The 14,973-nt window shown below is 32.1% G+C and overlaps 1 protein-coding gene across 1 annotated transcript in view; it reads left to right on the forward strand.

The window, feature by feature from the left end:
• Nucleotides 1-6,029: 6,029 nt before the first annotated feature.
• The window catches only part of TECRL (trans-2,3-enoyl-CoA reductase like), a 111,017-nt gene continuing 102,073 nt past the window's right edge, over nt 6,030-14,973 (forward strand). The window contains exon 1 of the mRNA XM_024132020.2: nt 6,030-6,347. Within this exon, the coding sequence (XP_023987788.1) occupies nt 6,114-6,347 (234 nt within the window). The 5' untranslated portion in view covers nt 6,030-6,113. The remainder of the gene's footprint in view (nt 6,348-14,973) is intronic.

Below are 14,973 nucleotides of genomic sequence, written 5' to 3' on the forward strand. Positions count from 1 at the left end.
AGCCTGATGATTCAGAGCCCATTTCATAGTTCATTGGTATTACTAAAATTGAGAAAATTAGAGAAAAAAATAAGACTATATAAACTTTATAGAGGAAGAGGATGATAAATATACTTGCAGATATTTTAAGGAGTCAATTGAACTAGGTTAGAAATCTGTCGGCCCATCAGTGTGGTAATTATGAGTAAATTTCATTTTCCAGTGACTGTAACCATTTAGATTTAGAAAAATAGAGAAGAGGAATAATCTGAATGCTTCAGTAGGGTGATGGGAAAGAAAAGCATAGATCTGATTTTGGGAGGTATAAATCTGATTTTGGAGACCAACATTGAGAATGTATGTTGTATGTGTATATTGAATGCCCTCCATTTTTCAGAAACTTCTCTCTTTACTTTATGTGCATTGTCGACTATATATCATAAGAGTCTTGTGAAATTCATAATGTTATCAAAATGTGACTGATAATGTAAACTTGACATCACATAGCTATTTAACTATTACAAGGAACTTCTTGAACCCATACTATTTCCACTAAAAATGTTATTTGCTAGACACATATTACTTGCTTATATATTTGCCTATGTCCAAGTATAGTATGACTTGATGTTTATTTTAATAGTTCGCTTATTCACCTTAACTTCCTAAAATCTAATTCTTTGTACCTTATATATAAAATTTTCTTATGAACATTGACCAAAAAATATCCATGACAAGTGGTTGGTCTTTGGCTTCCTATTTCTTTCTCTTTCACCCAACTAACTCCAGGTTTAGTGTCTTTGAGGATTTACACAGGAGACAGTACAGATTAAAGACATAGGTCTTATCATGAAGTTCTTTCTATTATCAAAGGAGTCCAGTGACTACCTTATTTTGATGTCATTGATTAGTATCTCAACTTAAAGAGGAAAATTTATTCACATTATGATTTATTCATTCAACAAACAACGTTGAGTGCTTAGTATATGCCAGGAATTATACTATGCCTTGAAGGTAGAGTGATGGACAAAATTAGATCTGATCTTTGCCTCATGAATTTTATGCTGTGGTGGTTAAATATCACAAATATGTTTGGATAATTACAATTTCCATTACTTGACTAAAGTATCAACAAAAAATGTAAATACAGAGAAATGAACTACTCTCTAGAAGAATGGCTGAGAACAATTTATCCAATGATGGACATAATGTCCTTTCTTTTTACATCTTTGCCATTGATTCAGAGCAAAAGTGTATCAATTCTGTAAATTCCCAATATTATAATTTTATAAGAATATTCATTGTTAACATGAAGATGTTCAAATTTAAGAGGCTATGAGTTAAAAAATCCACAATGCAATTTTGGAAATACATGGAGTATCTATCATAAAAACTGAACTAAGAAACAGAAGACCCTCAATATTGAAGAAGAAGAACAAAGTCAGATGGCCAACATTACCAGACATTAAGACTTATTATGAAGTTACCATAATAAGGATGATATGCTGTTGGCAAAAGAAGAGACAGATCAGTGGAACAGAATAGACAGCCGAGAAATAGACCCACACAAGTATAATCAAGCAATTATAGGCAGGCCAATGGAGAAAGGATAGTCTTTCCAACAAATAGTACTGGGACAGCTCGAAACTCACATGCAAAAAGAAAATGAATCTATTCACAGACCTTATATCTTTCACATACATTAACTCAAAATGGATTATAGACATAAATGTAAAATGCAAAACAATACAATTTATAGAAAACAACACACCAAAAGCCCAGTCCATGAATGAGAAAAAGTGGTAAGTTGGACTTCATTAAAATTTAAAACACTTGCTCTGCAAAAGATACTATTAAGAGAATTAGAAAACAAGACAAAGAGGTAGAAGGGATGTGGAAAACACATATATGATAAAGGACTTATATCCAAAATACAAAGAGAACTCTCAAAAGTCAACAGTAGGGGGAAAAAAAAGCAATTACAATATGGACAAGAGATCTGGACAGACACCTCACCAAAGATGTACAGATGGCAAATAAGCATAAGAAAAGATGCTCTACATCATTTGTCATTAGAGAATTGCATATTGAAACAATGAGATACCACAACACACCTATTAGAATGGCCAAATTCCAGCAACAGTGATAATACCAAACAAACACTGTAGAGGATGTGGCGCAACAGGAACTCATTCACTGATGGTAGGAATGCAAAATTGTACAACCATTTTGGAAGGCAGTCTGACAAACATTTTCATACAAAGTTAAACATAGGCCTACAATTCAATTAAGCAATCACACTCTTAGTTCTTTACCCAAATAAACTGAAATTATACTCATACATAAACCTGAACACAAATGTTCATGGCAACAACGAAGATGTCCTTCAATAAATGAATGAATAAGTAAACTGTGGTACATTCACATAATGGGGCATTATTCAGTGATTTTTAAAAAAGCTCTAATTTTAAATGCATATTGTTAAGTGAAAGAAGCCAGTCTGAAAACATTACATACTGTATGATTCCAACTAATGATATTCTGGAAAAGGCAAAACTACAAAGACAGTAAAGATATCAATGGTTGCCATGAATTCAGGAGGAGTGCAGAGAGGGATGGAAAGATAGAGCACAGGACATTCTTAGGTCAGTGAAACTATTCTGTATGATGTTATCATGGTGGATACATGAATTTATCCATTTGTCAAAAGTCATAGAACTTTAATTTAGTTTAGTCCTAAAACACCAAGACTAAACTCTAAAATAAAGTATGGACTTTAATTCATAAATATCTATCAATATTGTTTCATCAATTGTAACAAATGTTTCACACTAATGCAAGATATTAATAATAGGATGTATAGTGTATTGGGAGGGAAGAGAATAAATATATGGGAACTCCACACTTTTAATTGCCCAATTTTTTTTGAACTAAAACTGCTCTAAAAATGTCTATTAATTATTTTAAATGATCTCATAAGAAGTAGCACTTCAAATGGAAAATAAATTGAAATGATATGCTTTCTGTCAAAAAGAAATGAAAAATCTGAGGATAAAGAAAAATGATATTGTAAGCCCCCCCTTCACACTTTACTGTAAGTAAATGCAATTGGAATAAAGATTCCTGTTTTATACTGCATTGTTTTATAATAGTTTTCTATTATAAATATATTTAAACTGCAATCTAGTTTAAAGTGGTGTGCCAGGTCTAGTATTAAATAAATAGTAATTCATGGTATTAATTTCATTATGATGTATTTAGCAATAATCTTAAAAGAACACCTTAGCATATATAAAACTTTTTATTTTTAAAGCTACTTCAAAATACAAAATGAAACAATAAATAGCATAATATCTGAAATGTTTTTTATTCTCTTCCAAAATTTTTAACTTAGGTGACCAGCATAGACAAAAATCTACAATTTTCTCCTTTTAAATAATGCCATTTTGCACCCATTTTTTTCTCCATTCCTTTTTTTTTGCATGTGTCAGTATATGTTTACTTCATACCTTTTACTTTAGAATAATTTTACAAAAACATTGAAAAGAAAGTTTTTTGTGTAGTTTTTACTCAGTTTCCCCTATCTTAACATCTTGCACAACCTTGGTCAAAAACTAAGAAATTAACATAGATATAACACTATTAATTAAACTTCAGATTTGATTCTTGTTTTACTGGATTTTCTATTCATTTATTTTCTCTTCCAGAAAACAATCAGGATACCACATTGCATTTTTATTCATGTCTTTACATAGTCTCTTTTGATCTGCCACAGTATCTCAATTTTTCCTCATTTTTTTATATTCTTGACAGTTTGAGAGAATATTAGGTATTTTTGTAAAACGTCCCTCAATTTGTGTTTGTCTATTTTCTCATGGTTAGACTGAGGTAATGAACTTTTGGAAGAATACCCCAGAGGTGAAGTGCCCTCATCTCATGATATCAGTTGGTACGTGATATCAGCATGACTCTTCATGGGGATATTAAACTTGGCCTCTAGGTTAAAATGCTGTTTGCCTGCCAGGTTTTTCCACCATAAAGCTTCTATTTTCCACTTCCATTCATTGTGCTACTTAAGTGAAACCCACATTCAAGGGGAGATTTTTATATATAATTTGCAATTCTTGTATATGAAAATTTCACCCCTTGTCCCAATTTATTTATTATTTATTCAATCACTTATTTATAACAGTATGGACTCACAAATATTTACACTGTTTTTGAGTTAGAATATATTATCATCAGTATTTATGTTCTTACTTGAATTATTCCAGTGTTGGCAATGGGAGCTCTTGCAGTTTGGCACCTGTGTCCTTCAACTATTCTCTTTTTTTTTTTTTAAATAGAAACTATCTCTGAAGATTATATTATATGGGTTGCACAGTTATGTTACCTTGCTATAATGTGCTAGTAGTTTACCTCAGCATGCAATTAATTTACATCATTCTGCCTACACCGTTAAGATACATTTATTGATCAATTATTTATTAGTTGATTATTTGTTTAATACATATGTATTAGGCACCTGCTGTGTGCCAGACACTGTTCTGAGCACTGTAGATTAGAGGATGAGATCAGAGATATAAAAAAATGCTGATGATGCAGAGCCTTTTAGACCTTTTCAGAGAAATTTGGCTTTTTCATTACATAAAATAGGAATTCCCCAAGCAGTGTGTTAAGCAGATAATTGCATTACCTGTTTTAATATAAGGATTGATCACTAGCTGCTGCCTTAAAAAGAGACTATAAATTGAACAATATTGACAAAGGGAGACCAGTTTGGTAAAGCAATACAGGTGAGATTGATGCTTTGAAGTTAGCTACGGAGATGGTGACAAGATTGTGTTCTGGATTTCTGATGGATTAGATCTGAGGTGTGGGAGAAAGGGAAATGTTAAGGGTAATCCCAAGTTTAAAGTCCTGAACAACTGGGGTGATAAAATTGACAATATGTGTGTGTGTGTGTGTGCACACAAAAATATATATACACATACATCCCTGTCTTCTATTTTTAATAATAAATATTGAGTGTGCTGGTGGTCTAGAGTATGAAAATGATAACTGAACAATGTGTAAGTGAATCTCCAGCACATAATGTGTAGTCCAAATTTTTAAAACTACATTATTTTATTTAATTATAAAAGTAAAGATTAGTTTCATGGAGATATTTAGATTTCCCCATCTACTATTGTAGCCATTTTCCTTTTCATGTTTTCATTGAAAATAACATCCCAGAATATTTTCCTGTAATATTCCTTTGAATCAGTGACACTATAGTTTGGAGTTTTGTCAGTTGTTCCTTCACCATATTTACAGGTCTCAGAGTACCTGTAATCTTTCACAAACCCTTCTTTCCTGTTTGTTTATCACTTTTCAGTGTTCATTTTGAGATTATTTGAATTTGCCATAACCTAGTTTTGTGATAAATGTGATGTTTAGTACTGATTTTGTATATAAACTTAATGATCTCCTTATGGTGTAATGTGCATAAAAATGTTAAAATAAGGTTTACTTCCTTTTCCTTAAATTATAAAGTTCCTCTCTGTATATTCCAATCTCATGGATGATTTGCCATTTTTCTACTCCCTGTATGGAATGAAGAACTTGTCTGTTTTCTATTAGATGTATATGTGTGTATTCAAAACATGGCACAAATCTTTATCCTAGGCAGCATTTACCAAAAAAAGTTATGTAATAATGTACTAGGTATTTTAAAATCTAACTATAAGATAGCAATAAGCTAATTTTAAATACATCTACATGTGAATGTGTGAATAATAATATATGTGTTTAAAGATTAGTGTATCCAGAATTCAGAGATAAAACTCTTGTCTATTCTTTTCTTACTTTGGAATTTCAGATACTACTGGCCATATTAAGAAGCAGAGATAAAAGGAGAAAGCTAGAAATAATTCGAATGCTGGTCAAGTAATCTACATTGCAGCAATTCACAATAGTGTGTTATATATAGAAAGAGATCAGTCATTGTTTTCAAGCCTGCTAAATAAAACTGAACTCTTGGAATTGCATGCCACTTGACCTTTCCAGGTTTCACCAGCAGTATTTAACTTGTTTGAAGGGAACACACTTGCAAGTGTCTCCTGTTGACAAGACAGATTCTCCTGGTAGTTCACACAATGTTCAAAAGGCACAAGTTCCTTGCTTCAGAACGCAGGAGAGAATTAATTTCCCCAGGAGCTACACGGTCCATACTGAAGAATGACCTGAGAAATTTTCACTCTTTGTCGCAATTTATACTTTCAGCAGGCCCTCTAAAATCAATTCCAGCAGTTAAACATTCAAAAACTACTCACTTTGAGATTGAAATACTTGATGCTCAAACCAGAAAGCAGATATGTATTGTGGACAAGGTGAGTTTCATTTATTTATTTAAACTTCTCTTTTTTGCCCCAGATTATTGATCACTTGCTTAATGCTGATAAGACAATATCAAAATGTATCTCTGTATTTTAATATTAATTTTAAGATGAGTGGGATGGATACTTTATAATATACTTTAAAGCATACTTTATATACTTTGTTTCAGTAGAAAATATTTACTGAATTTTCATACTCAATTTAAATGGTAGCTAATAATTATTAGGTTTTGGTTTTCCTCCTAACATTGGCCATTGGCAGGAGGTAAAATTTTAATGCTCACCTTCTCAACCTACATGACAAAATGTCTTTCTCTCCATGCACTTCCTTGCATATTCAAATTTTCATAGGCTTTTAATAGTGTTTATAGAAAACAGCAAGCAAAAGGCCCCAAAGTTATTAAAAGTAATATTTAGCGTATGTGATAAAATCTAGTCATTTGAAAATTATTTATAATTGATTTAACTGTCTTGAAATATAACCATTTCACTTTTTATGAAAAGTTAACTCATTTCAAAACTACAGTGTTTAAGTTCCTAAAAAGAATGTCTTGCTTAATATGCTATTCCTCTATATTCATATCACATATCAATGTTTCACTAAGGAATAATATATATACTTCCTAGATTAGAAAATTAAAACAACAAATATATGTGTATATTGTAGATATACATGTGTATGTAAAATATTCCAGGCATTTTCAGTTTTTCTAAAGTTTGAAAAAACATTAGTATTTCAATTTATTATGAGAAAGATTGACATTTTTAATAAAACATATCTTTATTTTGCTTTACAGACAGGTTGAATAAGTTTTTTCTGTTGTTCTAAAATTAAAATTCAATCACTGATTCCATTTATCTATGCTCTAGCTGTGTTTCTAGATAAGAGGAAAAGAGAAGAAATTGTTTACTTGCTTTTAATTGCCAAGAAGATAATATATACTTTCTTATTTAGTAATTATAACACGATGACCAGCCTATTACTCGTGTAATATTAACTTTTATTTACATATAGAAATGAAAAATACAGACCTTTTACAAGTTCATGCAGGTCATATGTGAACTATATGAAATTCAAAACCATTTCTTTGCAACTCTAAATCATATTCTTTTCTATAGTACCACTGGGGCCATGTATAAATGATAAATATGAATTATGTATAATAGACCTTTAAATTACAAACTTCAGGCATGTTATCATTTAAGTATCTCAGTAAAATGTATTTTTTATATCATACAGGAATAAGACAATTTTTTTAAATTGAAGTAGAGTTGATTTACAATGTTGTGTTAGTTTCAGGTGTACAGCAATGTGAATCAGTTATACATATACATATATCCACTCTTTTTTATATAGATTCTTTTCCCATATAGGCCATTACAGAGTATTGAATAGAGTTCCCTGTGCTACAAGGCAGGTTCTTATAAGTTATCTATTTTATAAATAGTAGTGTGCATATGTCAATCCCAATCTCCCAATTTATCCCTTCCCCGCCTTATCCTCTGGTAACCATAAGTTTTTTTTCTACATCCGTAGAATTTTAAAAATAAAATTTTCATCCAGAGGTTGTTGATGTTTGCAGTTTCTCACTACTGAAAATTTAAAACTTACAAGGAAAATACAATGAAATGACGGGGAATAAAACAATAAATGCAATAGATATTATACTGGTCAAGGATTTCCAAAGACCAAATTCTAAAATGAGGCTGGTTGTGTCTTTTCTGATATGTGTTTAAATGTTGACACAAAATCTACTTTAAAGTAATGAGAAAATGTTGGGCTCCTAATTATTTTCCTAGTACATTTAATATTTCTGTTTTTGCGATTTTATTTGAATCTAAGACATGGAGCTTTACATTTTTAGGTATTAATTAAACTGCACAAAATTTAAGCATGCAGAAAGCCATCATTCTTTTGAGGTAAGGATTTGGTTACACTTGAACTGTAAGAGTCCTGGTAATTGCATCTCCAGTGGCAAACCTTTAGGGAAACTCAGTAGGCTAGCTAGAGGATTAATTCTGGATTCCTCACAGTCTTTATTGCACAATCAACACCATCTGATGTGCAACTTACTGCATCCAAATCTCTGACTTAGCAGCAGAAATTTTGTTTTGTCTTGTTTTAGCTTTGTAATTTGGTAAACTGTCTCATAATAATGACAAGACATTTAAAAGAAAAAAAAATCTGGATTAGTTTACTTTTTTTTTTGCTTAATGATTATAAACATGAGAAAAATTTTGTTTGTTGTCCAATATATTGTTATTTTCTTGGACAAATTAACAGCTATATTAAGAGTAAGGTCATATTAATTGCCTCTCATTAGACTTGGTTTTATCCAGTATACAAAAGAAGTGTTGCTTATAACTTAGTCCCTGTCTTTCAGTAACTATAATGTTATAAAGTAGTGAAAGTTGAAGGTCATATATTTTGGAACTAAGTATACCTGGACTGAATCCCTGATACATCAGTCATATTTATCAAAGGCTTGGGAAAGTCACTGAATTGCTGATCCCCAGGACTCTTATTTAGAACATAGGTTAATAAAATCTATTTTGTAAGCCTACAGTGAAGAGCAAGTTATGTAACACATTTAGCATAGTGTCTTGAACATAATAGGGAAAATATTTTTTTTAATTTAATAATCACTTGGAAAGAGAAATTTAATTTGCATACAAATCCAAGAAAAAATAAGTGATGAAACTCGTGATACTGGCACAGTCTGTTAAATTTGACTTCTTGACAATTACCTATTGACATGATCTGGTATAATGCTTATGTTAGATGTGAATTTTCAAATATCAGTAGGATGTATGTATTTTAGTAATATATGCTGATCTCAGAAATTTTGTTTGCATCTAGATATTTTAACTTTAACTTCAGAATGGACAAAGTATTTACTCAAGATATTCATAAGACAAAAACATTAAATGAATTCCTTGGATTAAAGAAAACATATTGAATCATGTTCTTTTACTTACACACACACACCCCAAAGAACCACAAATCCTTCTATTGCCTTCATTATCTTCTCCAGCTTCTATCCCATTTCTCTCCTTACTTTCATTGTGTTCATGTTGTCTGTACACATTTGCCCCTTCTCATTCTATACTGAACCCACTGTATTCAGGCATTTGCCTCTATCACTTCTCAGAATATGAACTTGCTGAGGTCACCAGTGAGGCAGTAATAAATACCTTGCTAAATCCAAAGGTCAGTTCTCATGCTTCACGTACTCAGTATATGGGCAACATTTGCCACTGCTAAGCACATCTTTCTCCTGAAAACATGTTTGCTCTTTGAGTTCCAGAATAACACACACATTTTTTAAAAACCCACATCATTGGCTTCTCCCTTTTCTCTTGCTGCTTCTTCATTATCTGACTTATTAGGTGTGGACTGTCACCAACTCAGTCATCAGGACTTTTCCACATCTTTATTCATTTACTTTATGGAGTCCTATAGCTTTAAATATCATCTGCATATTGATGACTCATAAACATAAAACTACAGCTTATTCTTTTCCCCTGAAATACAAATCCATTTATGTATGTATCTATCTGTGTATTTATCTATGTATCTATGTATTCGTCCATCTATCTATCAATCTACTTGGATGTTTACTAGGCATTTCAAACTTAGTGTATCTAAAACTGAGTGCTTGGTCTTCCCAAAAAAATTTTCCACAGAGTTTTCCAAATCAACAAGTAGAAACTACATCTTTCAAATAGCTCAAACCAAACACTTAGAGGCATCATGACTCATCTCTTAATCTCACAGCCCACATACAATCCATCTTCATGGTGATACTTTCAAATATATCCAGACTGACAAATTTTCACCACCTCTAATGCCCGCACTCCTAAATCTTTCCTCTGCTCTGTCCTTAGCACATTCAATAGATTCTCTACATAGCAACCAGAACTAGCCTGTTAAAATCATGTCAGATAATATCATTCCCTACTCAGAACTAGTCAGTGTCTTCCTTTAGGTCTTTACTTACCTGTCACTTTTTCCTTGGGGCCCTTCCTGACTACCTGTGTAAAATTGCAAAATCTGCCAGTATCCTCTATTACTCTTCCCTGTTCTACTCCTTTACTAACACTTATCATTATTTAACATACTGCTTACTTTCCTTTTTTTCATTTTGGTTATTATTTGGCCTGCCCCTATTAGGCCAGTTTCACAAAATCAGGGCTTTGGGTATTTTCACTCCTGTATCTCCAACATTTAAAACAGTGCTTGGCCCAAAGAAAGTGTTTAACCAATATTTACTGAATAAATCGATGCCTGTTCAAGGGATATATGGATTTGACAATGCACTCATGTTTAGCAGTGACAGTTTTTGGATGGAGGAGTATGATATTTGAAAGTACTTTCTATTATTTTCTAAATCTAATTATCAATCAAATAAATGTAAATATATTCACAAAAAAGGACATTTAATTAAATCATTCCACTGAATGCCCAAATTCCTCTTGGCTTGCTCCCAACAAAAATGTATAGAATTCAACTTTGTACTGTGTATAATTTACTAACAAATAGTCATGTTCTGATTACAAACGCTAACAAGCTCTTCATAAAGAAGGAAATGCAGATGGGAATATTTAACTGATGTAGTTATTTCCCATGAATAATTAAAATAATATAACTATAAAGAATTATGAAAATGGAGAGATTTTTAAAAAATATTGTTAAATATCACCTTAATTATTTTTTGGAACATCAAAAATGTATATGAAAAATACATTCTAAAAATTTAACAGTGTAAAATGGAATAATTTCCAGTTGCTAACTATTCCTGTCTCACTTCTATTTTTTAAAACGTCAGAAGCTTATCTAGTGACAAGTTGATGATTCAAGAGCAAGGAAAGAACTCTAAAATGTTAGGGTTGATAAACATTTCCAATATCATCACATTCTTTTTTCTTTAATCTTTTCTTCAAGGAACTTGACTTCAAGAGCCCTCTATCACCTATATACTCTAAGTAAAAATTCTAAAAGTTTTTTAAAGGCTTCTTATGAATAAAATAAAGTACTCAATAATTCTCCTCTCCTTTTAATGATAAAAATACCAATGTTCACCAGAAAACTGTAGAGAGAATAATAGGGTAGTAAGATTTCATAAAAACTGTACTTTTAATACTTCAGTTAGAAAATTTGAGAATTCTTAATGTCTGAGTTTGCCACTTTTAATATTTCACCTTGCACATGCGAGTTAGCATATTTATGCCTTAATTTGCTCATCTGTAAAATGAGAATAGCACCTGCCTTAAAATGGCCTAATGGCAGTTTTCAGAATTTCATGTATAAGCAAGTAACAATATCTTCTTTCTCTTCCATTACTCCTCTTCTTTCTCCTTCTCTTCTGTTTTTTATTCCTCTTTTCCTCCTCTATTTTGTTACTCTCCTCTTCCCATGCCTGTCCCCTTTTTTTCTCCTCTCCACCCCCATCCCCTTCATCCTATTTCTTATGATGCAGCATGATATAATTGAAAATTTATGACCTTTGGATATACATAGACTACAATTTTAATACAAGTCTGGCCTGCTTTTTCTTTTTCCTTGGATATGGTCCAATACCTCTGCCCCTTATTATCTTTTTCTATAAAAGGATTTAGATATTATTATTCTTCCCCTGTGTAGATGAAGAAAAGGTGGCACAGAGACTTGAAAAGAAGAACTTAGTGTGTGTTAGAACCAGCTTTGAACCTGGCTAATACACATTCTGTGCCTTGCTCTTAACTATTATATACACTATAATGTGAAAGATTAATGACCTCCATTAGCCAAAATTCTCATGCTCTATTTAATTTCATGATTAGGGCATCTGACTTCCAATACAATGTGTTTCAGGACAGAAGTAGGAAGGATCTTAAGCATTCTATTTTATATATATAAATATAAAATAGCATTATTTAATATTCAAACCTAGAAATTAAAAATATTTTAAATTCCTTTTTTTTTTTTTTTGGTGGTATGCGGGCCTTCCTCTGCTGTGGCCTCTCCCGTCGCGGAGCACAGGCTCCGGACGCGCAGGCCCAGCGGCCATGGCTCACGGGCCCAGCCGCTCCGCGGCACGCGGGATCCTCCCAGACCGGGGCGCGAACCCGGCTCCCCTGCATCGGCAGGCGGACGCGCAACCACTGCGCCACCAGGGAAGACCCAATTCCTTTTAATAATAAGACAAAATGTGCTCAAATTTTTACATCATTAAAAATTAAGAAATTAAAATAAATAGTTCCTCCCAAAAGAGGTAATTAATGTAATCATTTTCTATGAACCCAGAGGATCCCCAATGTCAACCTCTCTTTTATATATACTTGAGAATTCCATAATACAGCATGTGGTTCTAATTTCAAAAAAATCAGTGTTTAATATTATCTGCTCTGACTTATATTTCTCTCAGAAAAGGTAGACTTATTATATATATTTGGTCATGATATATAGTCCAAATATATAATGTGATGAGAGACAATGTCGTAAAATTGTTTATGCTCTGAAGTCAGACATATTTGTGTCTGCATTTGAGCTTTGCAAATCACTAATGTCTTATCACCTTAACATATTACTTAACTACTCTGAGTCTTGGTTTTCCAAGTAGGGTAAATCACAAATCAAAGTAGAGTAAATATCTATCTTCCAGGAGTATCTAAGGATTTTATATTTGTATGAAAAATGTAGCACCTTGTCTGCCACATGGTTATTTTTCTGCTAATGAACATTGTATTTTAGATAGTGGCAATATATTTTAAAATATTATTATTCCATTAAAGTGGGAAAATAACTGAATTGATACTTTTCTATTATGACTATAAAAATTTAGGCATTTTAAAATGATAGTTATTATTATCCCTTTCTGAAATGATTAGGAAGCATTAGATTTAGAAAGCATAGTCACAGGGACACATCTTTGTAGCATCCGTTTCTAGAATTCTATAACCAACTCTCATACTCCAAATAATATGCATTGGTTACTTATACTATGTTATACCATGAAAGATACCAATGGATATACAAACGTTGCATGTCAATTTAATAGTAGAGAAAAAATAAATATACTCTAGAAAACTATTCATGAGTGGAATTTACAAAACTATATATAGTATTACATATAATCAACTAAATTATGTCTATATTTTTCCACTTTCCAATTGTATCACCATCTAAGAAAACTGTTTTTGTTTACAGTTAAGCTAAGAAGATGTACTTGCATCTTACGTTCTGCTGTAAAAGCTATGTAAAGCTATGTTATTTGCATGGCTACATGATATGAGCTCAAAGGTTTGGAGGCAATCATTGTTTGAGTGATATTACCCTTAAAATGTTTTCAATTGACTATTATCAAGTACCTACAAGAATATCTTGCAGGGGCATAATCCTAGAACAGCACCTGCCTTCCATTTCTCTCCTTGCCTCCTTCCTACTTTCCTTTTTCCCTGTTTTTCTTCATATACATTGAAGAATACCAGCCTTCCAGTTGGTAGGCCCTTTAACAGACACTAGGAACATCAGCATAGAAACCAATCCAAACCACACAAAATCTGTTCCCTCCTCTTCCATTGTTCACCATATTGTAATGGATAGTTACATGTAAATAGTCCAACACAAGATAATATAACCTAAGCTAAAGTAGAGGTAAGAACAAGGTGCTGAGCACAGATGGATGATTTTTTTTCTTCTATTGAAGAAAGCCGCTTTAGAAATCTCTCCCAGTTATAAGGAGTCCCAGCACACTGAAGGATCATTCTGGGGATGGCTCTAACAGTAAAGGGCAATCTCCTAAAGTAGAAATTATCTCCTCTAAATGCCTTACATCCTCGGCCTTTCAGGCTTTAACTGAAAGCATATTGCTATAAGCACACCTCTGGAGAATTTAGGAAGGAAGGCAAAGATGAACTCCCTACCTACTTAAGAACTTCAAATGTGCACTCTTTTCAGGCTCTATACCATTAGTATACTATATTTTATTAGTGAATTTTTAAACTGACAGTCATTAAATAATTTTCAATCCCTGTTGATCTACTGGGATTCAACTAAGTAACATGAGCCCACCAGTCTGTCACCACATAAAGCCTATGAATGTCACACACATTTATTTTCCTATGAGAAGTTAGTTCTCCTTTAGACAGATTTATTTTGAACTGCCTACTACATCTAGCTAATATATATTTTATTTCAGAATTGATCTTACTCTTAAACCAAGGAATGCTGTACTTCTGTCTTCTTATAAACTCATCATTCTAACATCATATTGTAAAAAGACTGAATTAATTATTACCTCTCCTTTTTTTCTTATTGTAGTTTGTTTTCTCATTACACATTTTGACTGCCTCCCAAATAACCATGTAATATTACTTCATGTTGGATGTCTCTGAATTGTAATTATTGGTTATTTGATTTTTTAAAAAAATCAAAATATGATATAGTTTGTAATATCTTTTTGCAAGACATTTGATGAATTACTGCCTGACTGAGCCCTTTACTTGTCAATACTGATCTGTATGCCATTAAATATATATTATCTGCTTCTCATAAACTTTATTTAATAAAATCCTGTAATAGTCTGAATTTAATTTAATCGCAACTTTAACATAGACTCCTGAGGCAATCATTCACATA

Source organism: Physeter macrocephalus, chromosome 7, assembly GCF_002837175.3.
Source record: "Physeter macrocephalus isolate SW-GA chromosome 7, ASM283717v5, whole genome shotgun sequence".
NCBI classification, from domain to species: Eukaryota; Metazoa; Chordata; class Mammalia; order Artiodactyla; family Physeteridae; genus Physeter; species Physeter macrocephalus.